This window comes from Bombina bombina, chromosome 2 (assembly GCF_027579735.1).
Source record: "Bombina bombina isolate aBomBom1 chromosome 2, aBomBom1.pri, whole genome shotgun sequence".
In the NCBI taxonomy this organism is placed as follows: domain Eukaryota; kingdom Metazoa; phylum Chordata; class Amphibia; order Anura; family Bombinatoridae; genus Bombina; species Bombina bombina.
This window is the reverse complement of record NC_069500.1, coordinates 966,292,159-966,317,423: the sequence shown is the minus strand read 5'-3', so window position 1 is coordinate 966,317,423 and position 25,265 is coordinate 966,292,159. Positions and strand designations below refer to the sequence as shown.

General features: G+C 38.4%; 1 protein-coding gene across 1 annotated transcript in view; it reads right to left on the bottom strand.

The window, feature by feature from the left end:
- The window catches only part of LOC128647389 (complement C3), a 572,326-nt gene that overhangs the window by 241,902 nt on the left and 305,159 nt on the right, over nucleotides 1–25,265 (bottom strand). Inside the window, exon 19 of the mRNA XM_053700176.1 lies at nucleotides 13,057–13,196. Within this exon, the coding sequence (XP_053556151.1) occupies nucleotides 13,057–13,196 (140 nt within the window). The remainder of the gene's footprint in view (nucleotides 1–13,056; nucleotides 13,197–25,265) is intronic.

Here is a 25,265-nt window from a genome sequence, read left to right as displayed (position 1 = left end):
AGTAATTTTATTTATAGTTATTTAAATTATATTTAAGTTAGGGGGGTTAGGGTTAGACTTAGGTTTAGGGGTTAATAACTTTAATATAGTGGCAGCGACGTTGGGGGTGGCAGATTAGGGGTTAATAAATGTAGGTAGGTTGCGGCGACATTGGGGGCGGCAGATTAGGGGTTAATAAATATAATGTAGGTGTCGGCGATGTTGGGGGCAGCAGATTAGGGGTTCATAAGTATAATGTAGGTGGCAGCGGTGTCTGGAGCGGCAGATTAGGGGTTAATAAATATAATGCAGGTGTCGGCGATGTCGGGGCGGCAGATTAGGGGTTATGAGGTGTAAGATTAGGGGTGTTTAGACTCGGGGTTCATGTTAGGGTGTTAGGTGTAGACAAAACTTTTATTTCCCCATAGGAATCAATTGGGCTGCATTAGGAGCTGAACACTGCTTTTTTGCAGGTGTTAGGTTTTTTTTCAGCCTGCTCTCCCCCATTGTTTCCTATGGGGAAATCGTGCACAAGCAAGTTTTACCAGTTCACCGCTAATGTAAGCAGCGCTGGTATTGAGGTGAGATGTGGAGCAAAATTTTGCTCTCCGCTCACTTTTCTGCGGCTAACTCCGGGTTTGTAAAAACCTGTAATACCAGCGTTGTCTGTAGGTGAGCTTTTCTAACGCAAAACTCGTAATCTAGGCGATAGACTTTTAAGAGATATTGTGTACTTATCAGGCATTTTATTTTAAACCACCGGAGGTTATGAATATACTGTACTGAATAGAATTGCTTTTATTAAATTTTGATATTGTTCCTTACTGGTTGATGTGTTGCTGCCCCAAAGCGCATCTTTATTGTTTTTACTAAGAAAACATAATCCCCTATTTGTCTGGGCTGAGGGTCAGTTGGCCTCCTAAATTAAATCATCTGGCTAAGGTTACTCCTTTGTATCGCACTCCTGTAGGCACTATGCATACCTCTTCATCTCTTCCCTCGATATATGCAGAGTATGCTGATGTTTTTAAAAGTAGGGGAGGTGATGTGCTCCCACCTCACAGTCCTTACAATAGCAAAATTGATCTGCTTTCTGGTGCCCCACTTCCCAAGGGGAAGACTTATCTCCTTTCTAAAGCTGAAACGAAGGCCATGGAGGATTATATCCAAGAAAACTTATCTAAAAGCTTTATTCAACCTTCTTCATCTCCTGCTGGGGCTGGTTTCTTTTTCGTCAGTAAAAAGGACGGAGGCTTAAGAACTTGTATTGACTACAGAGCTTTGAACCAAATCACAGTCAAGAATCTGTATCCTATTCCTTTGATTACCAAGCTATATGATTCCCTTCAGGATGCTTGTTACTTCACGAAACTTGATCTTTGTGGAGCATACAACTTACTATGGATACTTAGTAATGACCTTTGGGCTTTGTAATTCCCCTGCTGTCTTTCAAGCTTTCATCAATTATGTCTTTCGTGACCTTCTTAATCGCCCTGTCATTGTTTATTTGGATGATATTCTCATATTCTCCAAGACCTTGGATGAGCATCATGAGCATGTTAAACAAGTGCTCCTTTGCTTCAGAGACAATTCACTGGTAGCTAAACTGGAGAATTGTAAATTTGATCAAGTCCAAAACCAGTTTCTTGGCTATGTTATTTCAAACGAAGTTTTGTCATGGATCCAACAAAGCTAACTGCAGTTTTAGAATGGCCTCAACTCACCACGTTAAAAGAATTACAGAGGTTCTTGGGATTTGTGAACTACTATCGCAAATTTAGAAAACACTTATCCAGAATTGTTGCTTCACTAACTGACCTGACCAAATGAAACAAAGACTGCAAAAACTGACCTTCTGCTGCTGTGGACACTTTATCTCTCTTGAAAAACAGAATTTATGCTTACCTGATAAATTTATTTCTCTTGCGATGTATCGAGTCCACGGATTCATTTGAACTCCCAACAGGAAGTGGCAAAGAGAGCACCCACAGCAGAGCTGACTATATAGCTCCTCCCCTAACTCCACCCCCCAGTCATTCGACCGAAGGCTAGGAAGAAAAAGGGGAAACTATAGGGTGCAGAGGTGACTGAAGTTTTATAATAATAAAAAAAATACTACCTGTCTTAAATAGACAGGGCGGGCCGTGGACTCGATACATCGCAAGAGAAAGAAATTTATCAGGTAAGCATAAATTCTGTTTTCTCTTGAAAGATGTATCGAGTCCACAGATTCATCCAATACTTGTGGGATACCAATACCAAAGCTTTAGGACACGGATGAAGGGAGGGACAAGACAGGTACCTAAACGGAAGGCACCACTGCTTGTAGAACCTTTCTCCCAAAAATAGCCTCCGAAGAAGCAAAAGTATCAAATTTGTAAAATTTGGAAAAAGTATGAAGCGAAGACCAAGTCGCCGCCTTACAAATCTGTTCAACAGAAGCCTCATTTTTAAAAGCCCATGTGGAAGCCACCACTCTAGTAGAGTGAGCAGTAATCCTTTCAGGAGGCTGCTGGCCAGCAGTCTCATAAGCCAAATGGATGATGCTTTTCAGCCAAAAAGAAAGAGAGGTTGCCGTAGCCTTTTGACCTCTCCGCTTTCCAGAATAGACAACAAACAATGAAGATGTTTGACAGAAATCTTTAGTTGCTTGTAAGTAGAACTTTAAAGCACGAACCACATCTAGGTTGTGCAACAGACGTTTCTTCTTGGAGGAAGGATTAGGACACATAGAAGGAACAACAATTTCCTGATGATATTCCTATTAGAAACAACCTTAGAAAGAAACCCAGGTTTGGTACGCAAAACCACCTTATCCGCATGGAAAACAAGATAAGGGGAGTCACACTGTAAAGCAGATAACTCAGAAACTCTTCGAGCCGAAGAGATAGCTATCAAAAACAGAATTTTCCAAGATAAGATCTTAATATCTATGGAATGCATAGGTTCAAACGGAACCCCTTGAAGAACTTTAAGAACCAAATTTAAACTCCACGGCGGAGCAACAGGTTTAAACACAGGCTTGATTCTAACTAAAGCCTGACAAAACGCCTGAACGTCTGGAACATCTGCCAGATGCTTGTGTAAAAGGATAGACAAAGCAGATATTTGTCCATGAGTAACCCTTGGAATCACACCAGTAAAGATATTTACGCCATATCTTATGATAGATTTTTCTGGTGACAGGCTTTGGAGCCTGAATCAAGGTATCAATGACCGATTCAGAGAAACCACGCTTTGCTAAAATCAAGCGTTCAATCTCCAAGCAGTCAGACGCAGAGAACGTAGGTTTGGATGCTTGAATGGACCTTGAATCAGAAGGTCCATGGTGGGACGGATGACATGTCCACCAGGTCTGCATACCAAGTCCTGCGTGGCCACACAGGTGCTATCAGAATCACTGAAGCTCTCTCCTGCTTGATTCTGGCAATCAGACGAGGAAGGAGAGGGAATGGTGGAAAAACATAGGCCAGGTTGAAGGACCAGGGTACTGCTAGAGAATCTATCAGCACTGCCTGGGATCCCTTGACCTGGACCCGTAACAAGGAAGTTTGACGTTCTGACGAGACGCCATCAGATCTAATTCTGGTGTGCCCCATAGCCGAATCAGTTGGGCAAACACCTCCGGATGGAGCCCCCACTCCCCGGAAGAAAAGTCTGTCGACTTAGGAAATCCACCTCCCAGTTCTCTACTCCTGGGATATGGATTGCTGAAAGATGGCAAGAGTTAGTCTCTGCCCATCGAATTATTTTGGAAACCACTATCATCGCTAGAGAACTCCTTGTTCCCCCTTGATGATTGATATAAGCTACAGTCGTGATGTTGTCCGACTGAAATCTGATGAATTTGGCCGCAGCCAGTTGAGGCCAACCTGAAGTGCATTGAATATCGCTCTCAGTTCCAGAATGTTTATCGGGAGGAGAGTCTCCTCCTGAGACCATAACCCCTGAGCTTTCAGGGAGTTCCAGACTGCACCCCAGCTCAGCAGGCTGGCATCTGTCGTAACTATGATCCACTCTGGTCTGCGGAAACACATTCCCCGAGACAGGTGAACCTGTGATAACCACCAGAGAAGAGAATCTCTGGTCTCCTGATCCAGATCTATCTGAGGAGATAAATCTGCATAATCCCCATTCCACTGTTTGAGCATGCATAGTTGCAGTGGTCTGAGGTGTAAGCGAGCAAATGGAACTATGGCCATTGCCGCTACCATAAGTCCGATTACCTCCATACACAGAGCCACTGACGGCCGCAGAATGGAATGAAGAGCTCGGCAGGTGTTTACGAGTTTTAATTTCCTGACCTCCATCAGAAATATTTTCATTTCTACCGAGTCTATCAGAGTTCCTAGGAAGGAAACCTTTGTGAGAGGGAAGAGAGAACTCTTTTTTATGTTCACCTTCCACCCATGAGACCTTAGAAAAGCCAACACAATGTCCGTGTGAGACTTGGCTAGTTGGAAAGTTGACGCTTGAATTAAGATGTCGTCTAGATAAGGCGCCACTGCTATGCCCCGCGGTCTTAGAACCGCTAGGAGGGACCCAAGCACTTTTGTGAAAATTCTGGGAGCCGTGGCCAACCTGAAGGGAAGGGCCATGAACTGGTAATGTCTGTCCAGAAAGGCGACCCTGAGGAATCGGTGATGATCTCTGTGGATAGGGATGTGCAGATACGCATCCTTTAAGTCCACGGTGGTCATATATTGACCCTCCTGGATCAGTGGAAGAATAGTCCGAATAGTCTCCATCTTGAAAGATGGGACTCTGAGGAATTTGTTTAGGATCTTGAGATCCAAGATTGGTCTGAAAGTTCCTTCTTTTTTGGGAACCACAAACAGGTTGGAGTAAAACCCTTGCCCCTGTTCCGCTCTTGGAACCGGGTGAATCACTCCCATGGTATGCAGGTCTTCTACACAGCGTAAGAACGCCTCTCTTTTTGTCTGGTTTGCAGACAATTGAGAAATGTGAAATCTCCCCCTTGGGGGGGAATCTTTGAAGTCCAGAAGATATCCCTGGGAAACAATTTCTAAAGCCCAGGAATCGTGAACATCTCTTGCCCAAGCCTGAGCGAAAAGAGAGAGTCTGCCTCCTACTAGATCCGGTCCCTTCATGCTGTCTTGGAGGCAGCTGTAGGCTTCTTGGCCTGTTTATCCTTGTTCCAGGCCTGGTTAGGTCTCCAGGCTGACTTGGATTGAGCAAAATTCCCCTCTTGCTTTGCAGCAGGGGAAGCTGCAGTGGGACCACTCTTGAAGTTTCGAAAGGAACGAAAATTATTTTGTTTGGTCTTGATTTTGTTTGTTTTATTCTGAGGGAGGGTATGGCCCTTCCCTCCAGTGATGTCTGAAATAATTTCCTTCAGTTCAGGCCCGAATAGGGTCTTACCTTTGAAAGGGATGGTCAAAAGCTTTGACTTTGATGACACATCAGCTGACCAGGACTTAAGCCACAACGCTCTACGCGCTAAAATGGCAAAACCTGATTTTTTTGCCACTAATTTAGCCAATTGAAAAGTGGCATCTGTAATGAAAGAATTAGCCAGCTTAAGAGCCTTAATTCTATCCAGAATATCATCTAATGGGGTCTCCCCCTGGAGAGCCTCTTCTAGAGCCTCAAACCAAAAAGCACCTTCTGTAGTTACAGGAACAATGCATGCAATAGGTTGGAGAAGAAAACCTTGATAAACAAAAATTTTCTTTAGGAGACGCTCTATTTTTTTATCCATAGGATCTTTGAAAGCACAACTGTCTTCAATAGGTATAGTTGTACGCTTAGCTAGTGTACAAATAGCTCCCTCTACCTTAGGGACCGTCTGCCACGAGTCCCGCATGGTGTCAGATATGGGAAACATTTTCTTAAAAGTAGGAGGGGGAGCGAACGGTATACCTGGTCTATCCCACTCCTTAGAAACAATATCCGCAATCCTCTTAGGGACCGGAAAAACATCAGTTTTACACAACTTCTCTGGAACCACAATAGGGTCACAATCATCAAGAGTCGCCAATACCTCCCTGAGCAACAAACGGAAGTGTTCTAGCTTGAATTTAAAGGCCGTCATATCAGAGTTTGTCTGAGGGAGCGTCTTTCCTGAATCAGAAATCTCTCCCTCAGATAGCAAATCCCGTACCCCTACTTCAGAACATTGTGAGGGTATATTGGATACGGCTACTAAAGCGTCAGAATGCTCAGCATTTGTTCTTAACCCAGAGCTATCACGCTTCCCTTGCAACCCAGGCAGTTTAGATAAAACCTCTGTGAGGGTAGAATTCATAACTGCTGCCATGTCTTGTAAGGTAAATGAATTAGACGCACTAGAAGTACTTGGCGTCGCTTGTGCGAGCGTAACTGGTTGTGACACTTGGGGAGAACTAGATGGCATAACCTCATTTCTTTCTGTCTGAGAATCCTCTAGCGCTACATTTTTAAGTGCTACAATATGCTCTTTAAAATTTATAGACATATCAGTACAAGTGGGACACATTCTAAGTGGGGGTTCCACAATGGCTTCTAAACATATTGAACAAGGAGTTTCCTTGATGTCAGACATGTTTAACAGGCTAGTAATGAGACAAGCAATCTTGGAAAACACTTTATTCAATGTAAAACAACAATTTAAAAAAAACCGGTACTGTGCCTTTAAGAGAAAAAAACATGTACACGTTCTGCAAAACTGCACCAAATCCTTCAAATTTTTTACAGTATATGTAGTAAGCCTTAGTAAGGTTGCACCACCAGTAAAAAATTAAATTAACTCCTTAATACCAAAACCGGATTGACAAGAGTAAAAAAAAAACGGAATATATACAGTCAGCACCTTGCCACAGCTCTGCTGTGGCACCTACCTGCCCTTAGGGGTTGAATTTGAGGGAATAAAGCTTTGTTTTGGCCCCAAAACCGCTTCAGGACCCTCCTGTGTTGCAGCTTGCTGTCCAAAATGAATAAAAACTGCGCATCTAAGGCGCAAAATTAGGCCCCACCCACCTCTTACACGATGTCTGTTGGGCCTTAAAGTGACACCTCAAGTGTTAAAAACAGCCATGTGGGATGTAAATCCCAAAAATAAGCCAAATGAACCCTCTCAATAAAAAGTCCCAAAACGTTACCCAATTTCTCCAAAAAACGTTTGCTCTATTATAAAAGTGTCAACCAGCAGAGTAACTTAGCCCTTATGTAAGCTTGAAATACTACCAAAGTGTTTGATTACAGCTTACCCTTCCCCTCATGGGGATAATGTCAGCCCTTTTCTGGAAATATCACAGTCTTTCTAGAAAATAAAATGACTGAACATACCTCAGTGCAGCATAGCCTGCAAAACCGTTCCTCAACTGAAGTTTCCTGTACTCCTCAGCCTCTGTGGGAACAGCAATGGATCTTAGTTACAAATGCTAAGATCATCATACTCTAGGCAGAAATCTTCATCTTTTTTTCTGCTTGAGAGTAAATAGTACACACCGGAACTCTTGCTTGAAGAAAATAAAACTAATATTTTGTCACCACAATCACTTTACCCTTCCTTATTGCTTAGAGCCAGCAAAGATAATGACTGGGGGGTGGAGTTAGGGGAGGAGCTATATAGACAACTCTGCTGTGGGTGCTCTCTTTGCCACTTCCTGTTGGGAAGGAAAATATCGCACAAGTATTGGATGAATCCGTGGACTCGATACATCTTGCAAGAGAAAAAAGCCATTTGTACTGCTCCTGTACTATGCCATCCTGATCCAGATCTGCAGTTCACCCTAGAGGATGATGCCTCTGAGATAGGAGCTGATGCGGTCTTGACCCAAAGGGACCCTACCCCTTACAAGATGCACCCAGTAGTCTTCTTCTCCAAATGATTTTCCCCTGCAGAGAGGAATTACGATATGGGAAATAGTGAAATTTTAGCCATTAAGATGTCCCTTACTGAATGGCGACATTGGCTAGAGGGTACTATCAACCCCATTCAGATTCTTACTGATCATAAGAACCAGGTGTATTAAGAGATGCTCATGACTCAATCCTAGACAGGCAAGATGGGCAATCTTCTTTTCTCATTTTAATTTCATAGTTTCATATCTTCCTGGGACCAAGAATAAAAAGGCTGATTTCCTTTACCGTCAGTTTGCCCAGTCTAATGATTCCTCAGAAGCTCCTATAAAGCATATTATTCCTCCCTCCTGTGTGATTAGTCAACTCAACACATCTCTTCTCAAAAGATTTTAATTGGCACAGTCAAGAAAACCTTCTGAGGCCCCTGCTGCTCCTGAGATTTTTGGTACCTCTGATTAAAAGTACTCCTGTGCTATCCTGGGCCCATGATAGCAAATGATCACGTTATCCCGGCTTGATACGAACCTTTAAACTTCTATCTCAACATGTCTGGTGGCCCACCATGATTCAGATCGAACCGAATTTCCGAATTAAAACACTGCCGAATTTACCGAATAAATCCGAATTAGTTCGGATTTATTCGGTAAATTCGGATGGCCATGGATTACACTAGTATTGTACAGTATATTAGGTTATATCACTCTGCTATGGGTTACACCTAATATACAGTACATAATACTAGTCTAATCCCACCTAACACTTACCGAAATTCCGAATTTCCGAACCGAACCGAATCAAACCGAATCCAGCCGAATTTATTCGAATCCGAATGAATCCGAAACAAATCCGAACCGAATTTATTTGAATCCGAATGAATCCGAAACAAATCCGAACCGAATTGATTCAAATTTTTCCGAATTCGAATCGCTCCGAACCGGAATTAGAAAAAATCTGAATCGAACCGAACCAAATTTTTTCGCCATGCACATGTCTAATGAAGTCTGATTCTCAAGAGTATGTCAAAGGCTGTCAGACCTGTGCTGTTAACAAGACTCCTCGAACCTTACCTCATGGTCTACTTCAACTCTTGTCCATATCTAAGCAGCCTTGGACATACAAAGCCATGGATTTTGTTGTGGATCTCACTCCTTCAAACAATAATACAGTCATCTGGGTTGTGGCTGATCTATTCTCCAAGCTTGCCCATTTTATACCTTTACCCAAGATGCCTAATACCCAAGTTTGGGCGGATCTTTTTCTTTTTCATGTTGTACGACTTCATGATATACCCTTGAATATTGTCTCTGACAGAGGACCTCAATTTGTTTCTACCTTTTAGATGGGCTTTTGCAGATTAATTGGTCCCACTGTTTCTCTGTCTTCTAGCTATCATCTCCAAACTAATGGACAGATGGAGAGAACAAATCAAGATCTTAAAGCCTATCTCAGAGCCTATGTAAATTCTCAGCATACCAATTGGTCTGAATTGTTATCAACCTTGTGTCTTTCCTCTTTCTGCCCCATCTGTGTGGGTTCCTGCCTCTGAACTTCAGTTTTCCTACCTCACTAGTCATTGGCATCAATACAGGCCTTTGTTGATTCAGGAGCTGCTGGAAATTTCCTTGATCTCCACTTCATGATCCACTCTGGCTTCCCACTTCTTCAGAAAAAACAATGTCTTAAAATTACTACTCTGGATGGCACACCATTTGGATCTGGTTTGATTCGCTTCAAGTCCAAACCCCTTGAAAACATAATCCCCTATTTGACTGGACTGAGGGTCAGTTGGCCTCCTGAGGTAAATCATTTGGCTAAGGTTACTCGTTCGTATCGCACTCCTGTAGGCACTATAAAAAAAGTTTATAAAAAACTTCTAAATTCAATTGGTCTGAATTGTTACCTCTAGTGAAACTGGCATGTAACAGTCACTGGCACTCATCTCTACAATGTACTCCTTTCCAAGCAGCGGAAAGTTATAAACCTTGTTTCTTTCCTTTTTCCACCCCATCTGTGGGGGCTCCTGTCCCTGAACATCAGTTTTCCTACCTCAATACTCTCTCAGTTATGCTCAGCTGTCTCCAGATACAATTTGTTTGCTGATCATCATCGAGCTATTATTCGTGCTTTTTCAGTAGGTGATGGTGTCTGGGTCTATACCTGATATATTTGCTTACATCAGCCCTGTCACAAATTAAGACCTCAGTTTATAAGTCCTTATTGCCTACAAAGTTGCCTTGCCCAGAACTTTGCACATCCACCCGGTCTTTCACATATCCTTACTCAAGCCCTATACTACATATAGGTATACTTGACTCAGATGTCCTCCTCCTCCACTCTTGATTTAAGGTGAACTGGAATATGAGATTGCTAAGATCTTGGACTCCAGACACAGATGCAAGAAACTTCAATACCTAGTGCACTGAAAGGGTTACTCTGTGGCTGATCCTTACTCAAGCCCTATACCACATATAGATATAATTGACTCAGATGTCCTCCTCCTCCACTCTTGATTTAAGGTGAACTGGAATATGAGATTGCTAAGATCTGGGGACTCCAGACACAGATGCAAGAAACTTCAATACCTAGTGCACTGAAAGGGTTACTCTGTGGCTGATCATTCCTGGGTTCCTGCCTGTGATGTCCATGCTCCTTCTCTGGTCTCCAGGATTCATGCCACTCACCTCTCCAAGCTGGCTTAGGGTCCCAGAGGTACCCTTTAAAGTAGGGGCTATGTCATGCTGCCTCCCCTCCTCCGGACCTTGCCATGGCCGCATGAGGTTTGTTGTCATCACTGCGTGCCACGAGTACCGCTAATGCTGCTTTAAACTTTACCTGTGGGTCCTCCTTGGCGCAAACCTGCGCCTATGTAAGTTCCTCCTATTCTGGTACTCTTCCCAAGTATAGGTTTACCCCTGTGTACTCCTTTGTGTTTCTATAGCTACTTTCGAGTATTCTATATTGGACTGCCTGCTTGTTATTGAACCCTGCATTTTCTTGTGACCATTCTCTTCTTAACCCTTTTGGTGCTCTGAAATATTGGACTGCCTGCTTGTTACTGAACCCTGCATTGCCTTGTGACCTTTACTTTTGTTTTATTCCTTGTAATTCTTAAGGGCATAGAACTGCTTGCTTACTTCTAAGTCCTATTCGGCTCTGTGACCTACTCCTCATTAACCATTGCTGCTTATTATGTTTGCTATTCTTGTACTACCTTATTACTTCAATCCGTTAACTTTAGTTCTGGTATTTTTCCTTATCTCTCCACTTGATGCTGGGATAAGAAGATTGGTCTGATGAGCAAATATCCCACGAACATTACAGCTATGGCTTCAGGGACAAAATGTATACTTAAAGGGACAGTATACACTCATTTTCATATAACTGCATGTAATAGACACTACTATAAAGAATAAGATGCACAGATACTGATATAAAAATCCAGTATAAAACTGTTTAAAAACTTACTTAGAAGCTGTCACTTTGGCTCTGTTGAAAAGGTAGCTGGAAAGCCCACTGCAAGTGGCAAATAAGACACTCCCCCCCCTCCCCCTTCTTTTGCATATGAAAAGACCCTTTACACAAACAGGAGCAAGCTGGAGTAGGTAGTCGAGCGTATTCACATAAAACTTTGGGGCTTGGTTAGGAGTCTGAAAATCAGAGCAATGTTATTTAAAAATAAGCAAAACTATACATTAATTAAAAAAAAAAACTTTATGGGCTATATAAATAGATTATCTACAAAACATTTATGCAAAGAAAAAATGAGTGTATAATGTCCCTTTAAATTGATATTAAAATCAAAATGTTCTTTGTTGCATCTAAAGGTATTCAAATTTGCTTAAAAAAATGTTGCTATAGTGGTTGAAGTGTGCCCCTGTTCCTTATTAACCACCAAGCATTTGATGCTTTAATAATAGTTGTAATTTAGGTAGCTGTAACATAACCTTTTATCATGCAAAATGCATTTATCATGCTGAATTGCTGGAATGTAATCTAGGCTTTACTGAGGAATATAGTTGGTGTAAAGAGGGGCTGCAGTGGTCATACATCAGATAAGAGTTGTCATTAAAGCAAAGAGCTAACTACTAATTGTGCCTTTTTTGGCACAAAGGGTTATGTTATCACTTTGAATGTGTTACTGTCATCCAAAGGAGCAAAATAATTTACTTTTGTGTATTGCAGACACTCAAGCATGATAAATTAGTGATCTGTTTCTTACTGGCACTAACAGGTTTTATCATCAATCTATATTTCTCACTGGTCTTTATGTGTTGTATGTGTTCTATCATCAATTCAAGCTGAAGATGCTTATGTGACATCTTCAATGCAGGAGTTGTTTTGAGAATATAAATCTTAGCTATACCTTTACACCTCTTTATCTGTATCAGCTTTAGTCCAATTCATAATTACAGGGTTTTTTTTTCTCTCTGCCAGTTTGGTTGTTTAACATTTTTCTGAGCAAACATTGGCCATAACGTTTGGAAGTTTCTTGTTCTGTCATTGTGCTTTATGTCTTTTTTGAAGTCATATTTTAAGCCATTTTCATCCTCATCTAGGCCCTTTTAAATGTTTTTTATTAATGTTTTTATAATTGTTATGAATCTTATGTTACATTTATATGTTTTTGGCTGTAAATATTTTTTTGATGTAATGTTGCTCCTTATTATATTTATCCTGCAGCCTAACAGTGACAATTTATTTCTATGTTATGGGCCATATATAGAAGCCAGGCCTAACTTCTGTTATCTGCTTACCTAAAATATTGACATTTAATCTCTTTATGTTCTGCCCTCTGACTTCAATGAATTTCTATTATACTGTGACCACTTTCTTTTTTCTCCATCCTTTTAGCCTTTTACAGATGAAACCTAAGGCTTTTTTTGTATCCATAATCTCACCTATGTCACTATCTACTCCTTGTCTGGAACATATGCGATCTTCTGTAGACCACTGTAGATGATCCATGATGCATTGTATAAATGAATACATTGCTTTGCTACAATATAGACTATAAAGCTTGTTCTGACTAATTCTTTCCTACAAATTGAAATTAACCTTGTTGTATATAAGAAAACAAGCAAAAAAAGATTGGTCATTAACATATATCTTGCACTTTGATAAAGTTCCTGTGTTGCAAGCACCTAAATAAAATTCACCCTATAATGAATATAATGCAATTGGGTTTTAACTAAAGAAAATGAAATATGTTATAGCTGATTATTTAAATCACAATAAAAAATTGTAAAGTTTGGGTAGTATATATAAACAAACCTGAATGTCTTTATCTGAATAGTTGTAGATCACAGCTCGGATCTGTACTTGCTCATTTTTGACAACACTGTAAGGCAACCTCAGATCAACAAAGAAACTCTGAAAAACAACCATCTCAAAAGGATCTGCCACACAAACACCTGATGATTGGAAAAAAAATAAAATAATTTACTTTCTCTGCTGAGCTAAAGCTAATGTTAGTTACATGATTTTTTTATTATTATTTGTGGTGGCTTTGTGGGATACATGGGATTGTAATCATAAAAAAAATATTTTACAGAAAGTTTGTGTCAAAGGAAAGCATCCATCTTCTTAGAATTCTCCCAAAATATTTTTTTAGATGTGTCAAGTTTAAAAATCCCTTAAAGGGACACTCAGGTTAAATTAAATTTTCATGATTCAGATACAGCATGTAATTTTAAACAACTTTCCAATTTACTTCCATTAAAAAAAATGTGCACATTCCTTTATATTTACACTTTTTGAGTCACCAGATCCTACTGAGCATGTGTAAGAATTCACAGACTATACGTATATGCATTTGTGATTGGCTGATTGCTATCACATGGTACAAGGGGAGTGGAAATATACATAACTTTGAAATTTGTTATAAAAAAACTACTAGTCATTTGAAGTTCAGACTAAGTGCTATTGCATTGTCTTGTTATCTTGCATTTGTTGATTATGCAAATCTAATGTGTTGACTGGTCCTTTAACCGGAAAAAGATGCAACCTTATACGAAAAGTACAGACCAATTTCACTAATTAATTTAGAAGCGTCCATGAGCCTTGACGTATAGAATTGAAGTTCCGCACTAGGGGGAGGCAAAGAACCCCAAACAGAAAAAACATTTAAGCCCTCCCACCTGCCTGTACTACTCAGTTTAACATATAGCCAAGGAAAGGAAACAGGCAAGTAGGAAAGACTAAGCAGTGTATAAAGAGGTACAAATAAAAAACTTTTGCCAAGAAGAAAAATAAATTGTGCGGGGTCTCGTGGACACTCTTAAAAGAAAATAATTTTTCAAGTAAGCATAAATTTTGTTTTCTTTCATATGATGGTGAGAGGCCACAAGTCGTGACATGTGGGATTTAATACCCAAGCTGTGGAGTCCACAACAAGGAAGGGGTGGAACAAGAACCTACGGAGTTTGCCAGACATTAACACTTGAAGGACTTTCCTGCCAAAAATCAGTTCTAAAGAAGCAAAAATAACATCAAAACAGAAAAAATTGTCAAAAGAAGGTAAAGAAGACCAGGTTGCAGCTTTGCAAATCTGTTCCATTGTTTGATGCTACATTTTGAAGGCCCATGATGTAGAAACTGATCTAGAGGAAAAAACTTTGTGAATCACTTGTTTTAACCAAAAAGCTAGAGAAACTGCTGCAGCTTCTTTGTCTCTTGTGAGAACCCTAAATATAGAGAAATAAGATGGAACTCTGTCCGAATCCTTAGTGACCTGTAAATAAAATGTTAAGGCCCTGATCACATTCAGACTATGAAAAAAGCCTGGAACACAGAGAGGAAGCCTCAATATCTTGGTTTATATTTTCTGCAGAAATGGTATAACAACTGGTCAAATGCTAAATAAGGCCTGATCAAAAATAGGTACATCAGAAACTTGACCATCCTTTGAAACAAAACAAAAATAGTTGAATTCTATGAATTTGCAGATAAACCTTAATCTAATCCATCTTGAAGAGATTAAAGAATTTTAGATATGCCAAAAGAAATATTAAGATTCACATCAAGAAAAGTATATTGTCCATATTGAGCCAGATTGCAAGTGAATCGGTATATAACGCTTCTGTGCACGTCAGTTAAAGAGTTTTCACTCACACACTAACCTGCGCAAAAACAACAAACTTAGAATATTGCGCACCCAATCGTATATTCTCTAGTGTGCCGCTAACCCGACATGAAAAAAATTATATTTCACATTCCAATGTTCTTCACATAGCAGAATATGTTCAATTTATTCTAAAATGTTTACATATATCTGATGGTATTTTGGTACAACATACAGCATATCTATATCTATCTATCTATCTATCTATCTATCTATCTATCTATCTATATATATATATATATATATATATATATATATATATATATATATATATATATATATATATATATATATCAAAAAAAGAGCAAAGGTACAGCACTGAAGCCAATTCAAATCCAACTTGTCTAGACTGTTGTGTTATTCTTTGAAACTTCAATAAAGGTTGTTAAAAAATGTTATCCTAAAGAAACAGTGCTGGGAATACTCTTTTTGCTTTTATATATATATATATATATATATATATATATATATATATATATATATATATATATATATATATATATATATATATATATACGAATGAGGAAAAAAGGAACGCTGAGTCTTGAAGTGGATGAAATGAGGTTTATTTAGGAGCAGGCTTCATCAGACACATGGTAAGCTCCTATCTTACGAGTTTCGCGCATGGGCACATGCGCTTCATCAGAGATCATACATATATATAGGTATAGATATATACATATATATATATATATACAGTATATATATATATATATATATAAATATATATATGTATATAGGAATATCTATTTACAAACACATAGAGCATATTCTGCTATGTGCAAAACATTGGAATGTCAAATATTTACAGTAAATACACAGTAAAACACTTTATTAAATATGAATATTGCATAAATATAATTTTACATGTTTCCATCTACTTGACTGCAAAGGGCTCCAATGCACTTTATAAATATATATATATATATATATATATATATATATATATATATATATATATATAATTCCAAGCAGAGGCCATGGTGATATCCTGGTGACCTTAGATGTCACCAGCCTGTATACAGTGATCCTACACCAAAAGGGACTGAGGGCTGTACAGCAATATCTCATGAAATACCCCTATGTGGGTCCCTCTAGTGACGTTATCATTGAATTTCTCAGGTTATGTCTAAAAAAGAACTATTTTAAATTTGAGAGTGAATTTTTCTTCAAATCTCAGGGACAACGATGGGGTCCAATGTGGCCCCATCCTATGCCAATCTTTATATGGCATATTTTGAAGAAATACAGTTGCAATCTTTTAAAGACACAAGGGTCAACATTTTTAAAAGATATATTGATGACTTGTTTTTGGTCTGGGGAGGAACAAAAGAAGAGCTACAACATTGGTTCTTAGTTCTGAATTCTGAAAAAAATAATCTGCAGTTTAAGATGACTCATAGTACACAGTTAATTGATTTTTTGGATCCAAGATTATTTAAATCTGATGGTGGGATACGTACAACACTATTCCACAAACCAACTGTAAGAAATTCACTATTAGAAGGTACAAGCTGTGATCCACCTGGTCTCAAAAAATCCTACCAGTATCCCAATTTAAGAGAGTTGTAAGAAATAACTCGAATGAGCCTCTAAAGAAGGAACAACTTGTTGAAATGTTCATAAAATTTGAAGAAAGGGGCTACAATAGAAAACAACTTGACCGAGCACTGGATGAATGTATGGACCTCTCCCAAAACCAAGCACTGGTCAAAAAGGAAGCGAAACAACAGCCTACAAGAATGTTTTTTTCCACCATTTTTCCACCATCTGCAGTTGAGTTTTCAAAAGTCTTAAGGATACATTGGGACATTGTGAGAACAAGGCGTCATGCCATAGAACTAACAATAAAAATGTGCTTCCCCCCAAAAAAAAAAAATCCTGCTGGCCAAGGCCAAAATTCATGGGCCTACCAGTTAAGGTGTCTAAAATACTTTTATGCTTTATGTTTACTTTACTCAGCAAAATACCTAGTACTGCTCAACACATCTTACAATAGCCAATCATTTTGTTAGGAAATTACTTCTCCTAATAGTAATATAGGTTTAAAAAAACTAAACTCCATCAAGTTCAACTTTATCTTATCTACTCTTAAGATTGTCACTACCATTCGGTAGCAATGCTCATATTTTTGGCTTGGGAGAGAACATAATAAAATCTCAGATGGAATGAGTTAGAATAGGCATCTCCCTTTAATAAGAACTAAGTCTTGTTGACTTGGTCGGGAGTGAATTGAAGACATCACAGATAATCTGTGCTTGATAACTAATTATATAATAGCTTAAAAAATTGGTACTCACAGTGATTCCCAACCCTTTGCTGGTTTGCTCTATAATAGGACATTTGTTCTGCATGGCTGATGTGTATACTCAATTGTGATTTGAGGCTGCTCTCCCTTTAGTGGAGAATTGGTATGTGGAAGTAGCCTTAGGTTTTCTAACAAAAACAATATCAGCTTACTCACTCCCTACATTCCCTAGACTGTTACATTTTAAATATGTGTAAGTGTCCAGTTAAATATGGAGATTTCCTAAGACTACACTATGTAATTACAAAAGTGAAATGAAACTAATATATATCTTTCATGTTTACTGTTTGTTTTTTTAGCCTAGTCTGCAAGAATAGCAGCTGTTATCCTTCGGACCACTACATCATTAGAACCAGCCTACTCAACACTAAAATGTTTTTTAAATATTCTTGTAAAAATTTATTTTATAAATCAACTTCAAAGCTACAAAAAATCCATACGTTCACACCAATTGTTGGACCAAAATAGACCAAAATTTATATCTTGTTGCCCCAATAACAAGAAGGTATATAATCAGCTATAGCATTTAGCATTAACCTTTTCCCAAGATATAAAGCATGGCATTGGTAAACCATCCACTACTATAGCATTCAAAAAGTAACTATGCTAAAATGCCTCACAGAAGAAAAAAAAAATGGACAAGGGCTAGTGAAACAGTTACACGTTAGTTATTTTATGTTGACAGTACTATTAAAGCTTTGACAAATCACAGGTGTGCCATTCAGAAATCATTTAAAACTGGTTCATCAGACCAACCAGTGGCATGAATTGTTTTCTAAATAATGCAGTGTTTCTATGATAAGGGAGATTCTATACTATTCTTTACCACTCTTGAGGCATGGTGGAGATCGAAGGTCTACATTTTTAGAATTGGTGATTAAATAGATATATTGCCTTATATGTTATAATTCTTATGTTTTGATTGGCATGTTTTGTCTTTTATTATACAGGCACTACATGATGAATATAAATACTGTTACAGATGTCCAGCTGAGACTAATTGGAGGAAGTTTGAAGTGTGTTGTTTAATTAGATCTCTGAGAATATATTGTTGGAACAATATTTATTATGCTAAGAAATCTGGATTTTGCTTACAACTCTTGGAATGAGAATTTCTAACGTTGCTTTTCACCTCTTTTTGTTCTTTCTTTTCTTTCACAAAACATTAACTTATTTAAATTATACACATTGGGGCCTAGTTATCAAGCCGTCAACCTCAAATACACTGGAATTCCGCAGTGTATTTGTGGCGAGGCTGATTCGCCTTAGTTATCAAAGGCTAGAGACCGGCAAAAGTAAAATTTTGTGACGTAAACTTCGATTCGCCGGACTCAGTCCGACACAGAGCGATTCTTACGTCACTCCAGATGTTCCGCACACAAGTTCGCCACAATCTGACTACTTTTGCTAGTTATCAAAAAACTAGCAGGTACGCTCGGCACTTTTCCGGCCCAGCGTTCCTTGGTTTTCAAACCCCCACCCTGGAGGCGGCGGATCCCATAGGAATCAATGGGAGTCTGACCATAGCGAAAGTACAAGTTCGCTGCTGCCAGACATCCCATAGATTCCTATGGGAGCTGTCTACACCTAACACACTAACATGTACCCCGAGTCTAAACACCACTAATCTGTCCCCCCTACACCGCCGCAACTAAATAAAGTTATTACCCCCTAAACCGCCGCTCCCGGAGCCCACCGCAAGCTACTCTATACATATTAACCCCTAAACCGCCGCTCCCGGAGCCCACCGCAACTATAATATATGTATTAACCCCTAAACCGCCGCTCCCGGAGCCCACCGCAAGCTACTCTATACATATTAACCCCTAAACCGCCGCTCCCGGAGCCCACTGCAACCTATATTAAATTTATTAACCCCTAATCTGCCCCCCCCTACACCGTCGCCACCTATAATACATTTATTAACCCCTATCCTGCCCCCCACTACACCGCCGCCACTGTAATAAAATTATTAACCCCTAAACCTAAGTCTAACACTAACCCTAACACCCCCCTAACTTAAATATTAATTAAATAAATCTAAATAATATTTCTATTATGAACTAAATTAATCCTATTTAAAACTAAATACTTACCTTTAAAATAAACTCTAATATAGCTACAATATAAATAATAATTATATTGTAGCTATCTTAGGATTTATTTTTATTTTACAGGTAACTTTCAATTTATTTTAACTAGGTACAATAGCTATTAAATATTAACTATTTAATAGCTTACCTAGCTAAAATAAAGAGAAATTTACCTGTAAAATGAAAACTAACCTAAGTTACAATTACACCTAACACTACACTATACTTTAATAAATTATTCCTATTCAAAACTAAATACTTACCTGTAAAATAAACCCTAAGATAGCTAAAATGTAATTAATAATTACATTGTAGCTATTTTAGGAATTATATTTATTTTACAGGTAACTTTGTATTTATTTTAGCTAGTTAGAATAGTTATTAACTATTTAATAACTACCTAGCTAAAAAAAATACAAAATCACCTGTAAAATATATCCTTTTTTTTTTTTTTTTTTAACCTTTTATTTATATCCAACAGTGTATACATTCATATATATTTACATGTCTCAGCTCCATACCGAGCAATACAGTAAGTTTAACAAACAAAAACCAATCAATACACAGTTAGGTAGAATTAACATTGATTATGGTATATTAAAATAAACTCTTCTACTGTTCTACTATCTGCTACCAATAGTTTATCATCTGTAGTATAGTTGTATACAATGTTGGGGTTTTTTGGGAGAATTCCTTTAAGACAAAAATAAACCCACACATAGAAAACGAAAAACAGAGAAAAAGAAAAAGGGGAGAGAGAGAGAGAGGAAAAAAAAAAAAGAAACAACAGCAACCTCCGAGCCCGCAAGGCTCCCTCTTAGGGATGGTAGCTCATAAATTTATGGAATATCTCTAAAATTCCTTATCCATGATCCTGGAAATACTTGAAGCAGGACTAACTCAGCAAAACTAATGGAAGAAACAAATGGAGACAAGATCAGTTGTTGAAGTTGCAATGAATAAGTTTTAATGATTGGTGCCCAATCTGTCAGAAATATCTTAATTTTTTTCTCTGTGGCTTGTGATAAATGAAAAGATTCATATATAATTTGAGATTGTATCCCTTTAAGAATTACCCCTAAACTAGGGGGCTTCTTAGCAATCCAGGACTTAAAGATGTTATATCTAACAATTAGTATAATGGTATTCAAAATCCGACTTTTGGAGTCTGATATGGGATCCCTTATCAAGCATATAACCTCTTGCAGAGATAACAAATAGTCCCCGTTATAAAGCCTATTAAACCAATACTGGACTTTCTGCCATAGTTGTTTTATTTTAGGGCAGCTCCATAACATATGAACAAGATCTGCTACACTGTATAAGCACCGCGGGCAGTCAGCCTTCTTAAGAGGGTAGAATTTCGCTAGCCTGGCTGGGGGTAGATAAAATTTATTCATTAATTTAATATGAGATTCTTTTACCGCTATAGGATATTTAGCTACCAATTTGCAACTACCTGTAATCATCTCTTGATCAATTATGGGGATAGAATTGATCCATGAATTAACCAGTTTATCACTCAGCAGAGTGCCCTGTTTAGCAAGCATTATGTCATAAATTAATGAAATTGAAGTATCTCCAGCTATAAATTTTTGAATAAAGATTTTGACCTCGGACCATCCAAACCTGATTGAAGAATACCAACTTTGAGAGGTAATATAATGGCGGACCTGGAAATAAGCAAACTGATTCCCTCTTCCTAATGAATATTTTGATAGAATGGTTTCCCATGGAAGAATCTGGCATTGATCGTCCAATAACTGGACAATATCCTTAAGGCCTCTGTCCTGCCATTCCAGAAATACTTTTTGGTCTGTTCCTGGCAAAAAACACGGGTTAGCTCTTATAGGTAAGAATTCAGAAAAAAAGGGATTCAATGCCAGTATGGCACAAAACTTCTGCCATGCGCTTATCGGGTTTTTAAAAGATTGTAATAGAAAAACTTCTCGTGGTAGTTCTTTTAGTGGACAGTGTAAAAGAGCCTTCAAAGACCAAGGATGTATATGTATATCCTAACCTAAGTTACAATTAAACCTAACACTATATAAATAAATTAAATAAATTACCTACAATTATATTGTAACTATCTTAGGATTTATTTTTATTTTACAGGTAAATTTCTCTTTATTTTAGCTAGGTAAGCTATTAAATAGTTAATAACTATTTAATAGCTATTGTACCTAGTTAAAATAAATTGAAAGTTAACTGTAAAATAAAAATAAATCCTAAGATAGTTACAATATAATTATTATTTATATTGTAGCTATATTAGAGTTTATTTTAAAGGTATTTAGTTTTAAATAGGATTAATTTAGTTCATAAAAGAAATATTATTTAGATTTATTTAATTAATATTTAAGTTAGGGGGGTGTTAGGGTTAGTGTTAGACTTAGGTTTAGGGGTTGATAAATTTATTACAGTGGTGACGGTGTAGTGGGGGGCAGGATAGGGGTTAATAAATTTATTATAGGTGGCGACGGTGTAGGGGGGGGCAGGATAGGGGTTAATAGGTATAATGTAGGTGGCAGCGGTGTCCGGGAGCGGCGGTTTAGGGGTTAATACATTTATCAGAGTTGCGGCAGGGTCTAGGAGTGGCGGTTTAGGGGTTAATTCATTTATCAGAGTTGCGGCAGGGTCTAGGAGCGGCGGTTTAGGGGTTAATACATTTATCAGAGTTGCGGCAGGGTCTAGGAGCGGCGGTTTAGGGGTTAATACATTTATCAGAGTTGCGGCAGGGTCTAGGAGCGGTGGTTTAGGGGTTAATATATTTATCAGAGTTGCGGCAGGGTCTAGGAGCGGCGGTTTAGGGGTTAATACATTTATCAGAGTTGCGGCAGGGTCTAGGAGCGGCGGTTTAGGGGTTAATACATTTATCAGAGTTGCGGCAGGGTCTAGGAGCGGTGGATTAGGAGTTAGTAACTTTATTTAGTTGCGGGGGGCTCCGGGGGCGCCGGTATAGGGGGTAGAACAGTGTAGTTAGTGTGAGTGCTTAGTGACAGGCTAGCAATAAAGCTGGGAAAAAGCCGAAGAGCAGCGAGATTGGATGAGTGATAACTCTCACAGTCCGCTGCTCATCGCCCCGCGGCTTTTTGACAGCTTTATTTGATAACTTAGGCAAAATTTTTCAGGTCCGCGGAGGCGATGTGAGGCGAGCTTAGGCGGGCGTATTGGGCCGGCGAAGGCAGGAAAGTTGACACGTTAATAACTACCCCCCCCCCCATAAGTGATACATCTAATCAATCCATTTTTTATATAAATAATGTTTAAAAGAATATTTGCAAAGTATTGTTTTCTTTTTTCAGTGCAGAGGAAGCTGATTTAATAATATTAGGATATAATGTGGGGATGATGCACTGGAGCAGAGGATGGAGACACTAATTATTAATGGTCAGTTACACTAACTGCATTGCACATTTATTGTAGTTACATGGAATGTTTGACCTTTTAAGTTTAGTCAATGCAACATGTGCATGTTTTTTGGTGATATAGATTATAAATATGGTGTTGTCATAACTATATCTTGGCTACTCCATGTAGCACTCACCACTGAAGACAGATCATTTAAAAGGGATCAGGGCAAGTAACCCAGAACCTCAGAAGTCTTTCTCCTCCATATACAAAAGGTGTCAACCCTGATACATACTCAACAGGTTGGACATTTCGCAGTTTTTCTCTCTCCTGTTAAAGGGACATACAACCCCAAATGTTTATTTCCTAATTCAGATAGAACATACATTTTTAAACAACTTATCAATTTACTTTTATTATCAATTTGCTTCATTCACTCAGTATTCTTTATTGACGGAAAAGCAGTACACCACTGGGAGCTAGCTCAACACATTGGCAAGCCAGTGTTAAGAAGCATATATGTGAAGCCAAACAGCAGCTAGCTCCCAGCTTATGAGCCTACCTAGGTATGCTTTTCAACAAAGGATGCCAATTAGATAACAGAAGTAAATTGAAAAGTTGTTTAAAATGTAATGCTCTATCTGAATCATGAAAGAAACATTGGTGGTTTATGTTCCTTAAACAATGCTGGGCTGATGATGTAATCAGCCAGCACTGTTCAGAGCATTTTGCAATATGTAACTGTGTTTTTTTTTATTATTATTATTATTATTTTCTGTCTATGAATATCAAATTTGGCATTCAAAATGTTTTGTCCAATATGAAAATGTATGTATGTTGAATCTCCTGTTTAAAATGAATTATTTTAACTATATTAGTCTAGTAATTAAAAAAAAATAATTTTTAAATATATAATAATTATGATTTATAATACATTTTAAAAACTTCTAAATATATTTTGATTTTCAAGTTTTAACTGCTAGAGCATCCAACACCTCCACCTGAGGATCCCTGGACCTTGCAAGATACCTGGGAAGTTTCTTGTTCAAACGATAGGCCATCAGATCTATTTCTGGTAGGCCCCAAAGTTGTACAATCCGATAGAATACAATTAGGTGGAGAGACCACTCTCCTTAATGTAGGGACTGACGATAATCTGCCTCCCAGTTGTCTACCCTTGGGATGTGAATCCAAGTGATGAGGTAGGAATTGGTTTCCACCCCAGAAAGGATTTGAGATACTTTTATCATGACTAGGGAACTTTGAGTTCCCCCTTAACTCTTTGGCTGCTAAGCCATTTCCCACCTGGGTGCTAAGCTGGTTTTGAGCTTTTTTTTTTACTTTTTTTTAAATATATTTATTTTTTACTTTTTTACTTTTTTTCCAGATCCCCAAAACATATACCGTTGGAAAGGTTAGGCGATTACCTTTCCAACGGTGGATCTTGGGGGTCTGTAGCTGCTTAGATGCCTGGGATACAGGCTTCTAAGCAGCATGCCCCATCTCCCTATATTTGTCCATTGTCAATAAAGTTGCGCAGTGACGTCATCACGTCATTGCAAGTAACGTCACCACATGAAACATGAACCCCCAGCCTCTCACTATTCAGGCCAAATTGTTGGGGTGGGTGAGTGCTAGCGACGGCTCTGAGCCGTCGTTAGTACCTGACTGAGAAAATTTGCGACGGCTCAGAGCCAATGTGATATTTGTGAAGTTTAATCCTTGCACCATTGGCGCAGCATGCAAATTTGAAGAAGTCTCCTATGAAAACAAGCAAAAGGGATTGTGTCCGATGCTGCAATCATGAGGCCTAGTACTTCCATACACATAGCTAGGGAATAATGGACACTGAAGGTTTAGACAAGCTAAAACCAATTTTATACATCTACTTTCTGTTAGGGAAAGAGTCATATACACAGAATCTATCTGGAAACCCTAAAGGTGACCTTTGTCTGAGGAATCAAGGGACATTTTGGTAAATTAATCCTCCAACCTTGTCTTCAAAGAAACAACAACAGTTGATTCATGTAAGGTTCTGCTAAATGAAAAGATTGAGCTAGTACCAAGATATCTTCCAAATAAGTAAACATTGCAATACACTGCACTTTGATTACATATAAAAGGGCACCGAGAACCTTTGTAAAAATTTTTGGATCTGTTGCTAGGCCAAAATGGAAGAGCAACAAATTGGTAATTCTTTTCCATAAAAGAGAATTTCAGAAATTGATAATGTTCTGGATGGATTGGGATGTGAAGGTAAGCATCCTATAAATCTATTATGGACATAAAGTGACATTGCTGAACAAAAGGAAGAATAGTCTGAATAGTTAATTCTCACAAATTTGTTTAGAGTTTTCAGATCCAGAATTGATCAAAAAGAATTTTCCTTTTTTGGAACAATGAAAATAATTTGAATAAAATCTCATCCCTTGTTCCTGTAAAGGAACCGGGAAAATTACTCCCATATTTTGCAGGTCTGAAACACATTTCTTTTAATCGGATGCATTTACTTTTATCGGATGCCTTGGAATATGGGTGAGAAAAAATCTTCCCATAGGAGGTCTTATTCTGAATCCAATTCGATATCCCTGAGAAATAATGTTCTGAA